A 20,896-nucleotide genomic window follows, 5' to 3' on the forward strand; every position below is an offset into this window, starting at 1 on the left:
GAGGTGGGTTTTAAGTCATTTACTTGAAATTCAAAAAAATCCTTTTAAATGTCCTACATCAAAAATTATAATTTGATTCAAACTATATATAATCTATCACGAAGCTGGAATGCCAAAGACAAGCAATGAAAACCAGTGAACAGCTTCACTGCAATGCTATTAATAATAATTAAAGTATGAAAACAGTAATGCTGATAAATCATCTTTGAAGCATTTATCCTAAAGGTAGCTCTCATATTATGACAAAGACCTAGCAAACCAATTTGGTTTTATTTACTTATTTATTTTGTGCATCATTACAGAGACTACTGGAGGGAAATTCCCATGTCTAAATTTTCAGTTCTCTTTAACCTGATTGTTGAGTTCTCTCTACTTTTACAATACTTCTCTTATCTGACATCCAAGATTGTGACTGTTATGCTGATTTCATTATTAAGTTCAGAAAATTCAAAAAGATTACTAAAATTCCAGGATCGTCTCAACTATTACGGCAATGTCTTCTAGTATCAATTATTTCAAAAAGTGAACAAAAATACATTTAATTGTGTAAACTGTTCTTTTTATAGGATACTTTCTATTTTAAACAGTACCTTCAATGTCGACTCTAACAGATATAAGAACACAAAATAGTAGTTCACTAATATCAGTGCTGATACATTTAATTCTCTTGCCATTGGCCATAGATGCATTATCATGGGGTAAATGTATATTATTGCTATAATATATCCTGCATATTCAAATTCTTCTGAAAATACAATGTGATATATAAAAGTCAAAAATTTATTATTCCTGAAAAAAAGAGATCAACACATCAGATTAAAGGTAAAACAATTAAAATCTAAAGTTCAACATTTATTCAAACAAATATTAAACTAATTTGAAGATTACAAATAATTTAAAATAATAGTTAAGCAAAAATATAAAACATACTTTCTATACATAAAAATCATAAAGGAAAAAGATTAAAATATGGCTGTTCATCGATATCAGGACTGAGGAATTTTTCTTCTAAGTATCATTTATTTTTCACCCCCTACATATTAGTTTGGGGTTTTTTTTGGGGGGGAAGGGGCTCTTCCAATTAAGTATGCATAATGAACGTGATTGCCGGAATAAGTTTAGTGAACATCTATCATTTTATATACATACAAAATTATTTCAAAAATTTTGAAATTGAGAAAAATTTTTTTCCATATAATAAGCAACTCATGATTTACTCTCTTAACAACTTTTCACATATAAACATACAGCAGTGTTAATTATATTATCATGTTGTATATTACATTCCTAGTACCTATTTATCTTATAAATGGAAGTCTGTACATTTTGACTGTTTTCATCTAATACCACCTCCTCTGCACCTCACCTCTGGTAATCATAAATCTGATCTTTTTTTCTATGAGTTCTTTGGTTGATTTTGAAATATAAATGAGTTACAAGATTATGTTAGTTTCTGTTACCCAACAAAGTGATTTCAGTATTTCTAGATATTTCAAAACGATAACCACAATAAGCCTAGTTATGCTGTTACCACACAAAGATATTCTTTTTTTTTTTTTTTGTCTTTTTGCCATTTCTTGGGCCGCTCCCACGGCATATGGAGGTTCCCAGGCTAGGGGTCTAATCGGGGCTGCGGCCACCAGCCTACGCCAGACCCACAGCAACGCGGGATCCGAGCCGCATCTGCAACCTACACCACAGTTCACGGCAACGCCAGATCGTTAACCCACTGAGCAAGGGCATGGACCGAACCCGCAACCTTATGATTCCTAGTCGGATTCGTTAACCATTGCGCCACAAAGGGAACTCCCACACAAAGATATTCTATAGTTATGGACTACATTCCCCACACTGAACAGTTCATACTCATGACTTTTCATTTTGCAAACTTAAAGTTTGAATCTTTTAATCTCCCTCACTTATTTCTTGCCTCCTCCTACCCCTCCCCTCTGGTCACCACCTATTCGTCTTCTGTTTCTATGACTCTGTTTCTCTTTTGTTAAGTTTACTCATTTGTTTTGTATTTTAGAATCTACCTATAAGTGAAATCATATAGTATTTGCCTTTCTCTGTCTGACTTACATTCACTTAGCATTTAGGTCCATCCATGTGGCAAATAGCAAGATTTCATTCCTTTTATGGCTGAGTGTGTATATATATATATCCATTCATCTTTATCCATTCACCTATCAATAGGCACTTAGGTTGCTTCCATATCTTGGCCATTGTAAATAATACTGCATATCTATTTGTAATTAGTGTTTTCATTTTCTTCAGATAATAAACCCAGGAGTGGAACTCCTAGTCGTGTGTGGTAGTTTTATTTTTAAATTTTTTAGGAATTGCCATACCGTTTTCCATGGTGGCTGCACTAATGCACATTCTAATCAATAGTGAATGAGGGTTCTCTTTTTTCCACATCCTCACCAAAACTTATTTGTTGTACTTTTTTATAATAGCCATTCTGACAGGTGTGAGGTGATATCTCACTGTGGTTTTGATTTGCATTTCCCTGATGATTAAGGATGCTGAGCATCTTTTCATGTACCTGTAGGCCATCTATATGTCTTCTTTAGAAAAATATCTATTCAGGAGTTCCCATCGTGGCACAGTGGGGAAACGAATCCAATAGGAACCATGAGGTTGTGGGTTTGATCCCTGGCCTCACTCAGTGGGTTAAGGATCCGGTTGCTGTGAGCTGTGGCATAGGCCCACAGCCACAGCCGATTAGACCCCTAGCCTGGGAACCTCCATGTGCTGCAGGAGCGGCCCCAGAAAAGGCAAAAAGACAAAAAAAAAAAAAAAAAGATATCTATTCAGATCCTCTGGCTTTTTTTGGATTATTGGGGTTTTTTTAATGTTGAGTTATTTGAGTCCTTTGTATAATTTGGATATTAATCTCTTCCTGAATATACTGCTTGCAAATATCTTCTCCCATTCAGGAGTAGCCTTTTTATTTGTTGGTACTTTCTTTTTAGTTTGATGTAGTCCCATTTGTTATTTTTGCTTTTGTTTTCCCTGCCTTAGGAGACACATACCAAAAAACTACTAAGACCAATGTTAGAGCTTACTGCCTATGTTTGCTTCTAGAATGCTTATAGTGTTGGGTCTTACATTTAAGTCTTTAAACTATTTTGAATTTATTTTTGTGAATAGTTTGAAAGAGTACTCCAGTCTGATTTTTTTTTTTTTTTTTTTGCTTGTAGCTGTCCAGCTTTACCAATACCATTTATTGGAAAACTGTACTTTTCTCACTGTATATTCTTGCCTGCTTTGTTATCAATTAATTGCCAATATAAGTGTGTGTGTGTTCATTTCTGGGCTCTCGTTCTTCCTGAGTTTGACTGTTCTTCTTTTTCAGGTTCCTTCAGATGTAAGGTTGAGTAATTTGTTGATGAAATTTGTTTGGAGGGTTCTTTTTAAAATCAATGCTAATAGCACATGGGAAAATGCAATGATTCATACATCAAAAATAAGAAACAAATACATTTAGAGGAAAACATTATCACTACTTAAAATTGGGAATAGAAAAAAATATTCTATTCAATAGTTACTATGACATATTTAAAATTTTTTTTCTATTCATCTAAAATAGAGGTTAGCACAAAGAGGTTACCTGGATATATGCCAAGATCCCAGGGTTTTATTTTTTTATTTTATTTATTTATTTTTTTGTCTTTTTAGGGCCACACCCATGGCATATGGAGGAGGTTTCCAGGCTAGGGGTCTGATTGGAGCTGTAGCTGCGGCCTACGCCACAGTCACAGCAACGCCAGATCTGAGCTGTGTCTGCAACCTACACCACAGCTCACAGCAACACCGGATCCTTAACCCACTGAGCAAGGCCAGGGATCAAACCCACGACCTCATGGTTCCTAGTCGGATTCGTTAACCACTGTGCCATAATGGGAACTCCCAGATCCCAGGGTTTTAATTTTTTATATTTTACTTAAAAATTAATAAGTGGAAGAAAGCTAAAAAATTATCATTATTTGTTATTAAAAAGGATGTTAACACTCACTTTAAATTTATTAACATTAATGGCCCCAGTATCTTGTCATTTTATATCTTTTGTTAGTAGAAAAAGTATATAAAAAGTATATAAGTATACTCTAAAGTATGCTCTAAAAAGATGTAAGCATATAAGAGTCTACACAAGTAAAATCTCAGATCTTACTATCTTGTGATATTTGGAAATTAGTTATAGCCATTAAGGACATGCTGTGTTTATCCTAATTATAGACTTCAACAGAACAATCCCATGGCATAGATGACGTTAAGTTGAGAATTACATGTAGTCTTTGAGTTGCTATTTTTTACCCCTGCTCACCCCCAGAAGAATATATAAGAATATGAAAGAAGTCCAACATGTAATGTGAATCCAAGACGTGGCATTAAAACTTGAAGAATCTAAATATGACCACCTTTTCTTCTTTTTTCTACCCACTCTCTAATAGAGGTGTCAATGAAATTGCTACAACAGAATGGAGAAACATAAGCAAGCAAGCATTCTGGTCCTTCCTCACTCAATCAATATGAGTTGACTATAATATTACTTGTGGGGTTTTTTTTGGGTTTTTTTGTTTTTTTTTTGGGGGGGGGAAGTCAAGTTAATCTATTCTGACAATGTAGACAAGGTCATATATTCAAGAACATTGCTATTAAAGATTCACAATACTTACTCATATAAAAAGGAGATATGTTATCTTTATGATATTCCAAAAAAGTTAACAGGTTTTTAAACTTCACAAGCCAAACTTCTAGCTTTTACATAAGTTGAAACATCATAAATACTCACGAATCTAATAGAGAAAATATATGTACATGTTATAATGAAAAGCAAGTGCTATATCTTTGGGTAATATAAATCAGAAAGTTACACTAAAATAAATATAAATATAATATAGGTTATTAAATACGCCTCTATATCCATCCACATGGTCATTTTCAGTGTGAGACTCCTGCTTTCCATGTTCCTGGAACTACTCCTGACCTGAAGTAAAATATAATCAAAATTTCTTCTGACAAATTATTTGGGGTTCAGAATCAAGCTTCCTTTTGTTATGCATTGCCCAGCCCCAAGATTCTCCAAGGCCCTGAAGTCCCTATCCTTCCCAAAGTTTATTTAGGAACTGATACTGTATCTCCCAGATGTATTACCAAGCTGCTGAAATGTTAACTATCCTATCATTGTTGTCCCCCAATGTTGCCTTAAACTATTATCTAATGTTTCCCAGGACTGTAACCAGATAGCAACATATCTCCAAGATACTGAGCTTTCCCCAGCACATTTAATTACACCTATCAATCCCATAGGTTGGGTCAATTCCTCTAGAGCCTGTTCCAACCCAGAGGGCAGTTTAATGGCAGGCTCCAGGCTTCCCCACTTTCCCTATGCAGTAATTTAGTAAACGTGATATAAAGACAAAATAATTGAAATCATAACTAAATCTATATGAGTTTTTTTATGGCTCCCTTGTCTCTTATATAATTGCTCTATAGTCAGATCTTCCTCCAAAAACTCCTCATAATCAAAATTACGAAGTTTTGAGAAAAAAAATCTGAGAGAAAAAAGTATAAACAAGTGAAAATGGAAATAAATGGGTAGATAGATGGATAGATAGATGAGATAAAAGGAATGACCAATCTGTACACCTGACTTTCAGTTTGTTCATTCATTACCACATTCCCATTCAATTTTGGAAATATCAAATAAAGAAGTATTACACTTACTTTCCTTGAATGTGGCAATAGCTTTTGATTGCACCAATTAATGTCCGGGCTGCCTCTACACCAAGGACTCCATCGTTACACTGTTTTTCAAAGCTACTCTAAACATAATTTTAAATAAAATTACAAAGGACCAAAGCATTAAAGTAATGTACTCTGCTTGACCTTTACATAGCCCTCACTTTTAGTATTATTGTTGAACTCAATATATACAAATATAATTTTCAAAAACTTCTATAGCAGGAAATAAACTTCATTAAATTTAAATAGTTACAGACTATTCAATTTTTGCAAAGTATTCTCCTGGATGTTATAAAAGATAAAAAGATTTCTAGCTTCAGAAAACTCAAAATCTATACAACGCAAAGAGTTTACTTCAGGTTTTCAACATCACTAATCATTACAGAAATGCGAATTAAAGCTACAACGAAATATCACCTCATACAAGTCAGAATGGCTACCATCAAAAAGTCTACCAATAATAAATGCTGGAGAGTATGTGGAGAAAAGGGCACCCTTTTACACTATTGGTGGAAATGAAAACTTGTGCAGCCACTATGGAAAACAGTATGCGGGTTCCTTAAAAAACTAAAAATAGAGCTAGCATATGATCTAGTAACTCTACTCACTTCTGCATGTAAATTAAAAAAATATATACATGCACCCCAATGTTCATAGCAGCACTGTTTACAACAGCCAACACGTAGAAAACAACCCAAGGGCCCATCAACAGACAATTTGCTTATGAAGATGTAGTATGTGTATATATATATAATGAAATACTACTCAGCCATAAAAAATGTGAAACACTGCCATTTATAGCAACATGGATGGATCTAGAGAATATTATGCTTAGTGAAATAAGTCAGAGAAAAACAAATACATGGAATGTTAAAAATAACACAAATAAATCTATATAAAATAGAAATAGACTCAGAGACATAGAAAACAAACTTATGGTTACCAAAGGGGAGAAGGAGTTGAGAGGGACAAATTAGGAGTATGGAATTAACATGTATAAACTACCACACACAAAAGGATAAGAGTTTACTATATAGTACAGAGACTTATATCCACTATCTTATAATAACCCATAATGGAATATAATCTGAAAAAACCTGAATATCTATGCTGTACACCTGAAACAAACACAATACCATATATCAAATATAGTTCCAATTTTTTAAAAAAAGGTAACATGGAGTAGGTCACTACATAGGATTTTGGTTTTATTTTATCTTATTTTACTATTTTATTTTATTTTATTTTATTATTTTTGGCTGATATCATGTGGACATTCCCAGGCTAGGGACTGAACCTGTGCCTCAGTTGTGACCTACGCCTCGACTGCGGCAACACTGGATCCTTAACCCACTGTGCCACAAGGGAACTTCCAGATTGATGGTTTAAAAAGTACATGTGGCAGGTCATTATAACAATGGTCCCAATGCAACATGTCTGTGCCCGTGCCTCTTTGGAGCTAACACTGCTGCTCCTCCAATCCTTAACTAATTGAATCTGGACTAGCTTTGTGACTTACTTTAACTAATAGAATGGAGGTAAAAGTGATGTTATTCAACTTTCAGAGCCTAGGAGATATAGAGTTCTTGCAGCTTTTCCTTCACCCTGTTGGAACCCAGAGACCACCCTGCTGTGAAGAAGCCCAGTCCACTCTACTGGAAGCTAGGAGGCCATATGGAAGAGAACCAAAGTGCCCTAAAAGACAACCAGAGTCAATTGCCAATTCTATGAATGAGGACATGCTAGACCCTCAACCTCCAGTTGAACTATGATGGCAGCAGACACATGGCAAGACCAACCACAAAATCATCCAGATTGCCAAACCACAGAACTATGAGAAATACCAAACTATTGTTTTCTGCCAATAAATTTTGCAATACTCCAAAGGCTAACCAAAACAAAAGTCAGCACTGAGAGCTTACATAACAAAAAGCTAAAGCATGTGTCACTAGCTTTGGGGCCAGGTGGTGAGCAGAGGCTAGAAGGACAAAAAGGAGACTGTTAGTGGAAGCTGGAAGAGCACTGAGAAACTGATGCAGCAGACTAGAGCAAGGCAGCTATGCTACAAAGAAGGCTCACAACTGGCAATACTGTCACCTAAGGGAACATGGAAAGTGGAAGATGTACCTAATAAATTTATGTACCTGGCTAAGGAGACTTCTGGATTTCTCATAGTCTAGAAATAGTAAAGTGTCAACTTTTTCAGCTGCATACAATAAAGTATGGGATGATAATGATAAACTGAAGGGCAGCAGTTCAATCTGCAAGCAGAAATTACAGAAACTATAAAGAAACCATGATTTGCCAAGTTGAAAACCAAAGCAATTTCTCATCTGCCATCTCTCCAGGTGACCAAAGTTTGAGGAGTAAAAACCAAATCTAGAGTTCTGCCAGTAAAATATGGCCTCAAGTACAGTCCTAAAGTCATTTCGTTACTTTTTTTTTTTTTTTTGGTCAAAACAAGTCATGGTGGGGAGGAATACAGACACCACCTCTTAATAGGAGATTCTACAAAGAATTCATGATCATACTTTATGTCTTTGGGCAAGAGCCTTTCAAATTCTGAGCATGTTTTAAATTAAGCATAGAAATGTTTTTAAAAATTAAAATACAGTGTTAATATTTTTGTATTAAGAAGTATGTTCTTCCACAGAAAAAATAAAAGAGAAGGAATTTATGGATTAAAAGAGACTTAGAGTACATATTCCTTAATTGCAATATGTGAATTTTATTGAAATCCAATTTTGAAATATAAACTGTGAAAATATATATTGATCACATTTTTGAGATAATTGGAAATTTGATCATTGACCCAATATGTGGTTTTTTAAGGAATTATTAATTTTTAGGTGCAATATGAGTATTTTACTATGTTTTTTAAGAGACTTGAAAATTTAGAAAGACATATTGAAATAGTAACAGATGAAAAGATATGATATATGGGATTTGTTTCAAGATAATATGGAAGATGGGTGAGTGAACGAAGGCAGAGATGGGGCAGGGTTGGTCAAGTGTGACTGGTTTTTAAGGCTGGGTGATGGGTACCTGAGGATTCATTATACTGTATTTACATTTGTATATGTTAGAAATTCCTCACAATAATAAGTTTTAAAATCTAAGTAAAAAAGAAAGACTCTGGGCATAGTGAGTCTTTTATATGTTTGTAAAACTGAATGACATATGAACTGTTATAATAAACCCCAATTTTAAGTGTGCAATTGGATAAGGTGATTTTACCTAGTACTCTTTCTGTGTTTTACAGCATTTAAATATTACATTTCAAATATTTTAAGAGAATTTTGATTCAATAGATTTATTTTAACTTCTTAGATTTACAAGAGTTAAACAAGCACTTCAGAGAATTTTGTATAAAAGGAACTCAAATACATTAAATTTATAAAGGCAGTTTTAAATCTTTGAAGCTGTTTAATTAACTAAGTATGTAAGTGGCACCAAACATTATTCAAAGAATCCTCAAAAGTAAATGTAAATCTGCTAGACTTAGAACAATAAGATTTGTGACTTGAATTTAAAGCCTAAGAGGTTTATTTTTTATTTCTTAATTTCCATACACCAAACATAAATGTTAACAACCAATCAAAGGTGAAAAAAAATTCTAGTCACTTGAAAAGCATATGCAAAAAAAAAAAAATTTTTTTTTAAAGCAGATTATATGAGGGGTACCAACCATTTGTATTATAGCTATATGCAATCTGGCTTCTTCTATTAAAACCTCATCTGTTGGGCACTCCTCCTTTGCTTTTTTATCATATGAAGTGTGGGCAAACTGAACAGTATCACACTAGGTTTAAAAACAAATAGACAAGTTAAAAATAAGTTAAAATGATTAGGAGCTGTCAAATACACTCAGTAAAGATTCCAACAACTCAAACGAGAGTCAGTAAAATAAAAGGTTGTGAATAAATGAACAACACTCTCCCTATAAGAAATGTTGGCTTTCAATTGTGGTGAAGTAACTATTCGTTTGGAGAGATTTAGAAGCCAAATTCCTCCCCAAATAAGTCTACACTTAACTGCTCTCTGAAGCAGCCGCTGTTTTCTGCTTTTGATTGTACTTACACAGGGTCAGCTCTCTCACCTCATCCACCAACTGGAAAAGTCGCCCTGGCAGAGGTCATTCATAGTTAATCAACCAGCCAGTACGTAACAACACCAATTCTGCTGTGTTTGGCAAATAAGGCTGGATCACCAAGACCTCCTCTTTGGAGACAGAATTCAATGAAGTATTTTTGCCAATACAGCAAAGCTACTAAATATGTCTCCCATTAGTATCCTGACATATAACTAGCAAAATTAAGTTTTTTATAATAAACTAAAGCAAGAGAGGCAGATCCAGGAAGGAAAAGGCCTATTTTTTTTTGGCCAGGAATCGACTCACAGGAATGATGTATTCAATTCTCGTTTTTTCTTCTACTAAGGTCCAATTAACATTTGTCAAAATTTTTTCGGTTTTAAATAAAGTTATTTTGTTCTGTATTATCTCCTGGATGTGCTTAATGGCATTTTGCATGGCCATTTGTCTTGGAAGAGAGATGGCACACAAACCTGTGACAAAGAAAAGCAAGGATCTTACAGTGAAGACACAGGGAAGCAAAATACTGCATGATGTAGTGAAATCTTGGCATCACCTGCATAGTCAACCAGAGTGCTCAAGGCGGGAACAACTTTCGTCCAAAATTTTCCAGTAAATTACCCAACCATCCATTTTCTCTTGGCTGTACAGCCCAACTTTATCTGACTCCATTACTGAAGAATGTTTTTTTAGTTTCTTGTTCCCTATAGCTAGAGACATGAATACCTCAAGGCACCTAGTCAGTATTTCTCAAAGTATGGAAAACTACTTACATCTTCTAGAGGTGAAGGGGCTGATTATTAAACTATGCAAACTCTTGGGCTCTATCCCATATCTGGAGACTCAGACTGGCCTAGGGATTAGCATTTTAACAATTTTTCCAACCGATTCTTTTCTTTCCCCAACTGATTCTTATACATAATAAAATTTAAAGGCCATTTCAATAGAGATCCCTCAAATTTAACATGTCCAAAACTTGCAGTAGTTTGTATCATCTTGAAATACGAATCTGGAGTTATAACTATGAGGCTTGCTTGCAATTGGTGAGTGCAACCGGTGAATGAGTTTAGCCTACTCTCTCAGAATTCACCTCAGTAAAACCATTCTCTTTGTAATTGTGTATGGGATGACTCATAAAGAGTTTAAAATGTTTCTAAATGTTTCAGTTTAACTTGACTGCATTCTCCACAGGACACTGTGGTGTGCAACAGTAGTAGCTGAAATTTCAGGGATTGGAAAAGGTCTGGAGTCAGTTCTCTACAGCCCAGAGCAAAGATGCATTTGACTTCATGCTAAACAATTAGAAAGTATCAGATTTGGATTTAAAATTCCTATGGCTGAAAGCACACAAAAAGAAAGTTTATTCATTTGCCTAATTACATCCTACTCATCATGATGGAGCAACAGCCACTCTCCAGTTGCTCAAGGGAAACAAATATATGTGGACCACTTGATGGCAACAGTACATTTGAAAGAACTCCTGTTTGAGATGATCCTGGAAAAGAATAAGGAAGGATCTCTTAAAAAGCATTAGGCCAAATGGAACAGGATGGTTTGAAACTCTTACTGCTAAAACTCAAGTTTGTCACTTATATGCTAACATGCATGTATTTCTAGAACTGATGAGCACTGATTCTGAGGATAAATACTTGTAATATATTTTTATTTCATAGTGGAATCCTGAGGTTTATTTATTTTAATACAATAAAATTTGTAAGGGAAGAAAAGGAGAAGAAAAAAAATCATCCCCATGATAGCAAAACACTTTGATCTTGCCTTTGAATATCAAAGTAAGAGCAATCCCAAGAAAGCAAGCATAGGAGAAACTCAAATGTTATGTCTTAAGCAAGAGATCAGAGTGGTCTAGATCCCTAAAAGTCAAAGGAAACGGGTGAGAAGGGAGGTGCGAGCAAATCTTCAGGGATCAAATTAACTTCACTCATGCTCCAGGGTAGATTTTTGCTGGTCCAGCAGCAACTTTCCTCTGCAAACAAGAACAAACCCAAAACTGGGGAAGAAGGAGAACTACCAAAAATCTACCCCAGTTACTATCCCTGTTCAGAAATTGGAGCCCTTGACTTTGAGATAAGCTATCACAGGAAGTTCTGCAGTAGTGTTGATGGGGCACAGTTTCAGGAGTGGGTAGGGCTGTGAAGACAAAAGCAGACAGGCTAAATTCACCAGGCTAGTTCCCTGTTACAGGAACTCTCCTTAAACATTACCCTTCCATTAGTTTGATGCTTTCCAAGAAACCTTCTGATCAGTAATTTGATTTATCAAGAAAACTGGCATGTAGAGGTGAATACCCTGAATAAAGGTCACAATCACTTCAGGCAGAAAGAAATCATCCTCATTATAAACTAATAAATTTATTTTCTTCTTTACAATTTCCTGTGAGTGCAGCATATATAAATTTCCAGGAGGCTGGTCAATTCTAGACACACTGAGAGAGTCAGTTCTTTGCACCAGCCAAGCTGAGGACTAGGCCATGGGATACTGGATGACACTAAGGCCCTACTCTTAGACTTCATGTAATCCCATCCCACCCTCTCTCCCCACCCTTGACTCCACTGCCACTGATTATTTTATTGTTGATTTCTCTATCGATCATTGGTCTATTTGTGATTTTATTATGTCTACATATTTTATTATCAACAACCTCAAATTTTTTTCTATACAGAGGCAACTCTGGCCAACCTACTGATTGTTCCCAGCATCCATTCTCCCCTTCCTCCTTCCCCAATAGAATCTCTAACTTTTGACTGAACACATGGCCAGTTGGTTAAAATAATATTCCCCAGCTTCCCTTGCCCATGTGTGCCCATGTGTGCCCATGTGACTAGGTTCGGGCCAGTGGAATGTGAGGGTTAAACATACACACAACTTCTGGATTGTGCCATTAAAAGGATGTTGCTTACCCTCCAGTGCCCATCACCACCACCATCACACGCACCCCCATTTTCTCTTTCTAGTTGGTTGGACTGAAGATAATAGCGGCGGTGAGCCAGCCTCTACCCCTGCAGATAAGAGCAACACCCCAGGAAGCAGAGGAGCAACAAAAGAGAAGGATCAGAGATCTCTGGACCTTGTGGAGCAGAACCATCCCACCCTTATGGACCTTTTTTTTTTTTTTCCCCCCACACTCACAGCATGTGGAAATTCCCAGGCCAAAGACAGAATCAGAGCTGAAGCTGCAACCTACAGTGCCACAGAGACGACCTGGATCATCAACCCACTGTGCCACAGTGGGAACTCCCCCTTCTGGACTTTTGATGGAGGGAAAAAGCAAAAACCAAAGCCTTCTTTAAACCACTAGTAATGTGATTTCTGTTAAACGGGCTGAACCAAGAACCCAATTAATGTGTCATCTATAAATAGTGAGTGAATGAAAATGAATGATTTCATAATCAATTTCTTGAGCTGCATAAGAAATATCTCCACCACCCCCAACAGTAATCTATTTGTGTTATCCTCCCAAGTAATTAATGAAGAAGAGCTATACTTTACCTAATGTCCTGGCTGAATGAGTCATCATGTATGAATTTATCCCCATAGTCATTAATGATATTACTTGTATATACAATATAAACTGAAAAAACAAACCACACAAATAGAACCAAAACATTAATAAGTTCTCCAAAAGGAATCACTGTGCAATTAACCACTAACAAGATTCTACTTTAATCCACAGCTTTTAACCTGTCTCTGATAAGTAAGTAAAGGCAAAAAAGTTGTCATGTGGACACCTTCATATTATGTGAATATAATCAACCTACTGGCATGGAAATTAGTTCTCAATCAGAGTGAGAAAAAATAGATTGCATAGTTTCTGGGAGGTGCAAGGGCCCAGAGAAGAGCTCTCCACAGCTGCTGCCATCAGCAGTAGCCATGCAAAGTCAGCACCGTGGATGCATCTCAGACTTGGCTGAGGCTGCAGAACCTGCAGGGGTGGGGAAGAACCCCAGCAACAGCAGAGGCAGAGGTGACCACAGGGGACAGGGAAGTGCCCCTGCCACAAGCATTTACTATAGCCCCACAATAAGCTCTAAAGAAGCAGTCAGGGACTGTGATGGGTCAAGCAAGAGAGGCTCCATGCAGCAGCAGAAGCAGAAGCTTAACCACAGTTGTAGGTCATGGCTCTGCCATTTACTAGCCATGTAATTAGAGGCTAGTTAACTTAACCCCTCTGAGTCTCAGTGTCCTTCACTGAAAATGGAGTTAGCATTATGTTCTTCAGAGAGTATTTTCCAAACTTGACTGATCACCATAAGCACCTGAAGTGCTTCCTAAGGATATCGAGTCCCAGGCTTCTTCCCTGCAGATTCTGATTCTATAGGTCTGGGGTGGTATCACAGGGATTCTTAATATTAGACAGATTTGAGAAACACTGTAAAATGACACCCAAATGTTACTTAACATATCATTGACTTGGTTTCGGGCCAATTCCTTGCACAACAGAAAGCCGAAGGAGCTCAGATATTGGTTATTATTCTTTTCCTCTAGAACATGGAAGGACCCAAAGTCCACCGCAAAACTATAGGTGTGTTCGAACTCCAAATTAATTCCCAGTTATGAAGTGTAAATACTCAGGAAAGACGGTGAGGACTATGATACTTCGTTTTTTCTAAGCACCATTCAAAATAAGCTCTTCCTGGAAGTTCTCTTGCAGCACAGCAGGTTAAGGATCCAGCATTACTGAAGTTGTGGCACAGGTTGCACCTGCAGCAGGGGTTCAATCCCTGACCTAGGAACTTCTACATGCCCTGGGTATAGCCAAACAAAACAAAACAAAAACTCTTTGGGGAGTCAGGGTACCTGAGTTCTTTCACTAACATGCTGTTCTCTGTTTTAGTTTCCCCACATGCAAGATGGAGAGGGTGATAGTTGATCCTCTCAAAAAGGACATTTGTGAAATACTGCACTCCTAGGGGCTTCTGGGACAGGAGCAAAAGAGCAAAGCGGAGAAAATTCTGAACTTGAAGTTGGAATAATATCGAGAAATTCTGCACATCTATCTCCAGATTAAAATTTCTTGGGAGGTGGGTAGTGCTCTTAATTCCCATTATTCAAGGCTTTTCTCCCTCTTGGGAGCAGTTTGGGATTCATTTGACTGGGAGATGATTGAGGGCACTGGGGTTTTTAGAAACTTCTAACAACTTAACCAGCTAGTTCACAGAGTACTGTTACAAATGATGAGGTGCCCAAGGGCTGTCAGCAGATGCTCTGGGCTCTGTGGACCTTCCCTGGAGTCTCAGTCTCACTGATGTTGCTACTACCAGATTGCCCAGAAACCCACAGGTGAACCCATGGGCAAGATGCTTTGAGGGAGAGGTGAAAGGAAACTGAACTTTGTCTTTCAATATGGATAACATAGTAATCGGCTAAATTTTTTCAAGAAACTAATTTTTAATTAGTCCTAAAAGAAATAAATATAACTAGATCCTTAATTCCAAAATGTACAAAGTCTTCCTTTCCTTGGTGTATTTAATGAGCATTTCAGTTTTTGCGCTGAGAGCTATAGGGATTGGAATGTTCTGGACCAGGCATTATTTTCTTTGTTTTTTTTTTTGACAGCTATTGAAAAACAACATTTATCGGTTCAGTAATATCTATTGAGCATTTACTAAGCGTCGGGTTGTTTTATTAAGCATCATTTAAATCCTCCACTAGAAAGTGAAATTCCACAAGTCTGGAGAACTCACTCAGCCTGTGAGAGCTGAAGCCAGGATTCGATTCCATCTGACTCCCATGTCCAAACCATGACTTTGATTTTCAGTCCCTTTTATACTGTTAATATAAATAAACTTTGCTCCAAAAGTTTCTTTCTACTTAAAAGAAGGCATTCTTCAAATCTAATTTTTAAAACAGCTAGCTTTATTATTGGGTACTGTGACACATGCTACAAAATAAAAATGAATATATATCAATAGTCATGGGACATGATTTTTCTTACCAGCTGTGGTGACTCTACTTTTTGTTCAGCCAGATTATGAATATCAGGAGCCAAGAGTAAGCTAAAAACTCCTTTAATTCCAGACCATGCTATAACAACTGCCCATCTCCAATTGTACTCATAACTTGAATGCCTCAGAATTGGGCTCACTAATACAATAGTAACTAACCTATGGAGAGAAAAACACTTATTTTTACAATCACACCTTATGTATTAATATTATTTTTGGTTTAAATGCTGTAGTAAACACTAAATTTCATGTGAAATTTTTCAGAAAAGAGAAGACAATGTAGTTTACTGATAAGATGTTCAAAATTTCTGGGACTAACCAAATCTACTACCTAAATTTTGCCTATCATAGTCAAATCTTGAAAAATAATGCTGTAAGTTCCATACAAATACAAGAAATTATCATTAACACCAGTGTTTACTGTCGGTAGTAAATTGTTACAGGGAAACATCAAATAATACTGTCAAGTTCCCTGGAAGGCCATTACTAGATTCAGAAGTTTGTCCAGAAGGACCTTCAGATCATGACCAAAAAATAAAATTATTATAGACACATGCATAAATTTAGCTTAACCAAATTTTTCTTGAGCTCCCACAGAATCATACTCAAAATACCATGTAAATAATTTCAATTTGGGCCTCCTTTCTTTACAGATCATTTTTCTATATGACTCTGTGCCAAATTTACATTCCTTTTTAGCAGATATGCACCAAAAGAGTATCAGTACTGTCCTTCAAATGAAACTTAAGCAGAAATAAAATTGACATGTTCTCAGCCTCAAAAAAGATACTGTGTTGTGTATCAATTGCTTAACTGGGAAATGTATAAGACAATTTAGAGAATTCCTGTCACTGAGAAACAGAAAATCTACAATTTGCCATCTGTAATATATATAATTAATTTGGCCAAACCCCTCTGCCTTGCATTTAAGCCTTTTGCAAAGTAATTCTTTTTTTTTTTTTTTTTCTGTCTTTCTGCCTTTTCTAGGGCCACTCCTGCCGCATATAGAGGTTCCCAGGCTAGGGGTCTAATCGGAGCTGTAGCCACTGGCCTACACCAGAGCCACAGCAACGCGGGGATCCGAACCATGTCTGCAACCTACACCACAGCTCACGGCAACGCCGGATCCTTAACCCACTGAGCAAGGCCAGGGATTGAACCCGTAACCTCATGGTTTCTAGGTTCATTAACCACTGTGCCAGGACAGGAACTCCGCAAAGTAATTCTTATCAAACTTTTCTGCCTTACTGAATGATCTTTCTCTAAAATACCATCAAGTCCAGCCAAAATAGAATAATTTATGTCATTTCCTGACATCAAAAACAGAGAGGCAGTATAGCAAAACCTCGGGAGTCAGCTAGCTGGGTTCAATTTTAAATTTCTTTTACTAACTTAACTTCTCTAAGTCTTGATTTTTTTTTTCATATGTAAGATGAAGATAATAATGGTAATTGCACTTGCCTCAAAGGACTTTTATGAAGATTTAATTAAAGAATGCAATGTTCATAGGGCTAAGAATGATGTTTTGAATTGTGGTCAGCTCTTAATACCTGCTAGCAATTATTATTAGAGCCAGGCCTGTGTTTGGCTCGTCTTCTCAGAAATGTTTTTCTTAACAAGTGTCTTATGGAAAGTCCATCCATACTTTGAGGGCCCCTCAGGATGACTCGCTCCACTAAAGTCTTTCTTTCCAGTGATGTGGAACCACAAGTTCACACAAGATCCCTGGCACTCATCAGCCATTTGACCTTGAGCAAAGTACTTCACTTTTCTTGGACATTTTTATCTACAAAATGGAGATGATAATTCTTATCTCCCAATGTCCATATGCAGATAAAATGAGAAAACAGATGTGTAGCTGAGTCAAACAATGTGCAAAAAGCCATGTATACTTGTTCAAACACTGTGACAAATCTCAGCTTGCACTTGTGCTCCTGTGGTGGAAAGAAACATAAATTGAACACACCTCCTTCTGTGTGAGAGTGCCTGTCTGGGTTGCCTGCAGGGCCCTCAGAATCAGCAGAAGTAACATTTCATCAGACCATCTTATAAAGGAAGCGCTCTCAGCCAGGCCTGTCCTCAGGGGAAATGACAGTGTTGTCAGAGACACCGTCATGTATTCTTATAGAAGACACAGCTGCCATGCATGGGCAATGCCATTTTAGAAAACGCAAGCTCATGGGAGTTGAGTTTATATTTCAACTCTGTCCTTACAATTTGGTGACTCCAGTCAAGTTTTTAACCTCTCTGGGGCTTCATCTGTTAAGTCTGATGCAATAACACCTACCTTAAAGGGTTGTATAATATTAATGGCATAATGTATATAGTTAGTGCTTAATAAATGGCCTTATCATAGTTATGATGATAATAAATGATAATGAAAGTCAAAAAATGTTAGAAGCCATTAATCTGGTCCACTGGCGCTCTTTAACAAGCATCCTTTCTTTCTTTAACATTTTGTTCTTTGTATGCTCCATCAATTCTGATTGACAAAGGGCAGCAGAAACATATTTAAAACAAAAGGATTGGTGGGAAATGAACACAAATAATCCAAAGCACAAGGATGCTCTGAATGTCCTAATGATGAGTTCTATGGCTGAAATTAGAAGCAAAAAGCAAATGATTCAGGAACCCTAATAAGAATCCAGGAATTGGAGTTCGCGTCGTGGCGCAGTGGTTAACAAATCCGACTAGGAACCATGAGGTTGCGGGTTCGGTCCCTGCCCTTGCTCAGTGGGTTAACAATCCGGCGTTGCCGTGAGCTGTGGTGTAGGTTGCAGACATGGCTCAGATCCCGCGTTGCTGTGGCTCTGGCGTGGGCCGGTGGCTACAGCTCCAATTGGACCCCTAGCCTGGGAATCTCCATGTGCCACGGAAGCGGCCCAAGAAATAGCAAAAAAAAAAAAAAAAAAAAAAAAGACCAAAAAAAAAAAAAAAGAATCCAGGAATTGTAAGTCTTTCATTAAAAGAGATCTACTCTTTAACATGCATCTTGAACTAGGTTCCTGGATCTCATCTCCAGAGATTCAGTTCAGTGAAATGGGAGGGGCCCATGAATTTGCATTTCTACCAAGCTCCTAAGTTATGCTGATGCTGCTGTTCTGCCCCTTCTCATTTACAGATGAAAACTTGAAGAATAAACAGGCTTTCCCTCAGTTGCACAGAAAGCTATTATCATGACCATGATAACAATACAGGTTTTCTGACTGCATGTTCAGAGCTCTTTTTGCTATAACCCACTTCTTCCCAATTCTAATTCTGAGCTAACCTAAGTCCACTAGGTAAACTTTAAACTGTAATTCTTACCTTGCAAGACAAACTGTGACAAATAAGACGAACATGAAAACTATGGTTTGAAATTGAATATACTTGATTTCAGCACATCCAATCACAATGCCAAAGAAAGTATATATTAAATGTTGGAACACATATGAAAACATTATTAGAAACCTAGGATAGATGGAAAGGAGATCACAATTTAAGGAATGTGTTTTTTAAATAGTTTCCTTTTCACATAAAAGCATCTATCACAGATGTGCCATTCCTGTCTTAGTAGAGGTCCTTGCCTCCATCACTGTTATAAACAACATTTTAAAGTATCTTATTGGAATCAGAAACAGACTCACAGACATAGAGAACAAACTAATGGTTACCAGTAGAGAGGTGGAAAAATAAGATGGGGTAGGGGATTAAGAGGTACAAACTACTATGTATAAAATAAATAAGCAACAAGGATATATTGCATAGCACAGGGAAATATACCTACTATTTTGGATTTAAATGGAGTATAATCTATAAAAATATTCAATCACTATGTTGTATAACTGAAGCTAATATGTTATACATAAACTATACCTAAATAAAAATTAATTTAATTAAAATAAAAGTATATTTGTCGGCACTAAAATACATCTGGTTCCATTTTTACCATTACTCTCATCATACCAGTACCAGTGGGCTGCCTCTCACCACAGAATAGCAAGGGCAAGGCAGAAAAAATATGGATTCCCAACCTCCCAGGTTGGTGACAGGGCAGTTTTGCTGAGATAAGTTGGCAGCATGTCAACTGTCAGGCCCACAGCTGAAGCCACAGCTGAGGCTGCCAAAAGGAACCCCATGGGTAACATTGGCTTTGTGAAAGCTTACTCTGTGATGCCCTCTGCACACTTTTTTCTGAATTGCATGAAAGTCCCTTATCCTGAAAGTGTCTTCTGTCTGCTTCCTCATCCCTTGAATTCCTAAAAATCTTGTAAGGCTCACTCTAATCCCATATTCCTCAGGAAAATATCCTCAACTCTCTCACTGGAGGTTAGCCTCCTCTGAATCCCTACAGCAGCTGTCACCTACACAATCCAGATTCTTAAGCAGAGAAGAGCATTAGAATCACCAGATTGTTTTGACAATTCTACATATCTAGCCCCACCCCCAAATGTTATTAATGAGAGACCAAAGCACAGCATTTAGGGCATGGGGCTGTTCTGGTTCCATGTGGTAACACACCCAGGTTAGGGGCAGGTCTGCTTTCCATAGGCAGATTTCAAGTCCTGCCTTTTCTTGGTCCCCCCCACATGCCCCATTTCAGACTTTCCCTTTCAGATGACTGGGTAACTGTTGTCTGTCCCACCAACCAGTCTTCCTATAGGTAGGTCTCAAGATCTATACTAGGAAAGAGGTATTCTGTAGCCTCATTTTAGCTTCAGATATAAACCATGTTTCCTGATACAGCATTACTCCAGTCAAGCAGATAGTTTGATTTTCTCTCTTTGATCCCCGTCTCTTGATTCAATAGATTCAGAACTTCTAGAAGAAAAAGGTATGAGTGGGAACTCAAACCCCAAAGCTTAGTTTTATAAAAATTCAGAAACTATGGAACAATCGAGTAGAATAACTTTTTAAATGTCTTCACAGGACCTTAAAAATGCTTTTCATATAGTAAGATCCTGATAAATATATACTTATTTACACAAATTATCAGTTTCTTACATAAACATGTCTACCACTTAATAATGGGCATCTTCTGAGAAGGGACTTATTTTCACAGCCTCAAACCTAGCTACAATGTCCAGGTCACAGTAGATATTAAGAAGGA

The 20,896-nt window shown here is 36.9% G+C and overlaps 1 protein-coding gene across 1 annotated transcript in view; it reads right to left on the bottom strand.

Moving 5' to 3' along the window:
- The window catches only part of SLC9C2 (solute carrier family 9 member C2 (putative)), a 75,030-nt gene that overhangs the window by 31,670 nt on the left and 22,464 nt on the right, over window positions 1–20,896 (bottom strand). Inside the window, 9 exon segments of the mRNA XM_047752515.1 lie at window positions 591–789; window positions 4,679–4,755; window positions 4,757–4,802; window positions 5,734–5,831; window positions 9,440–9,538; window positions 10,151–10,317; window positions 13,352–13,433; window positions 15,798–15,966; window positions 19,114–19,257. Of these exon segments, the coding sequence (XP_047608471.1) occupies window positions 591–789; window positions 4,679–4,755; window positions 4,757–4,802; window positions 5,734–5,831; window positions 9,440–9,538; window positions 10,151–10,317; window positions 13,352–13,433; window positions 15,798–15,966; window positions 19,114–19,257 (1,081 nt within the window).

Source organism: Phacochoerus africanus, chromosome 11 (assembly GCF_016906955.1).
Source record: "Phacochoerus africanus isolate WHEZ1 chromosome 11, ROS_Pafr_v1, whole genome shotgun sequence".
Taxonomy (NCBI): domain Eukaryota; kingdom Metazoa; phylum Chordata; class Mammalia; order Artiodactyla; family Suidae; genus Phacochoerus; species Phacochoerus africanus.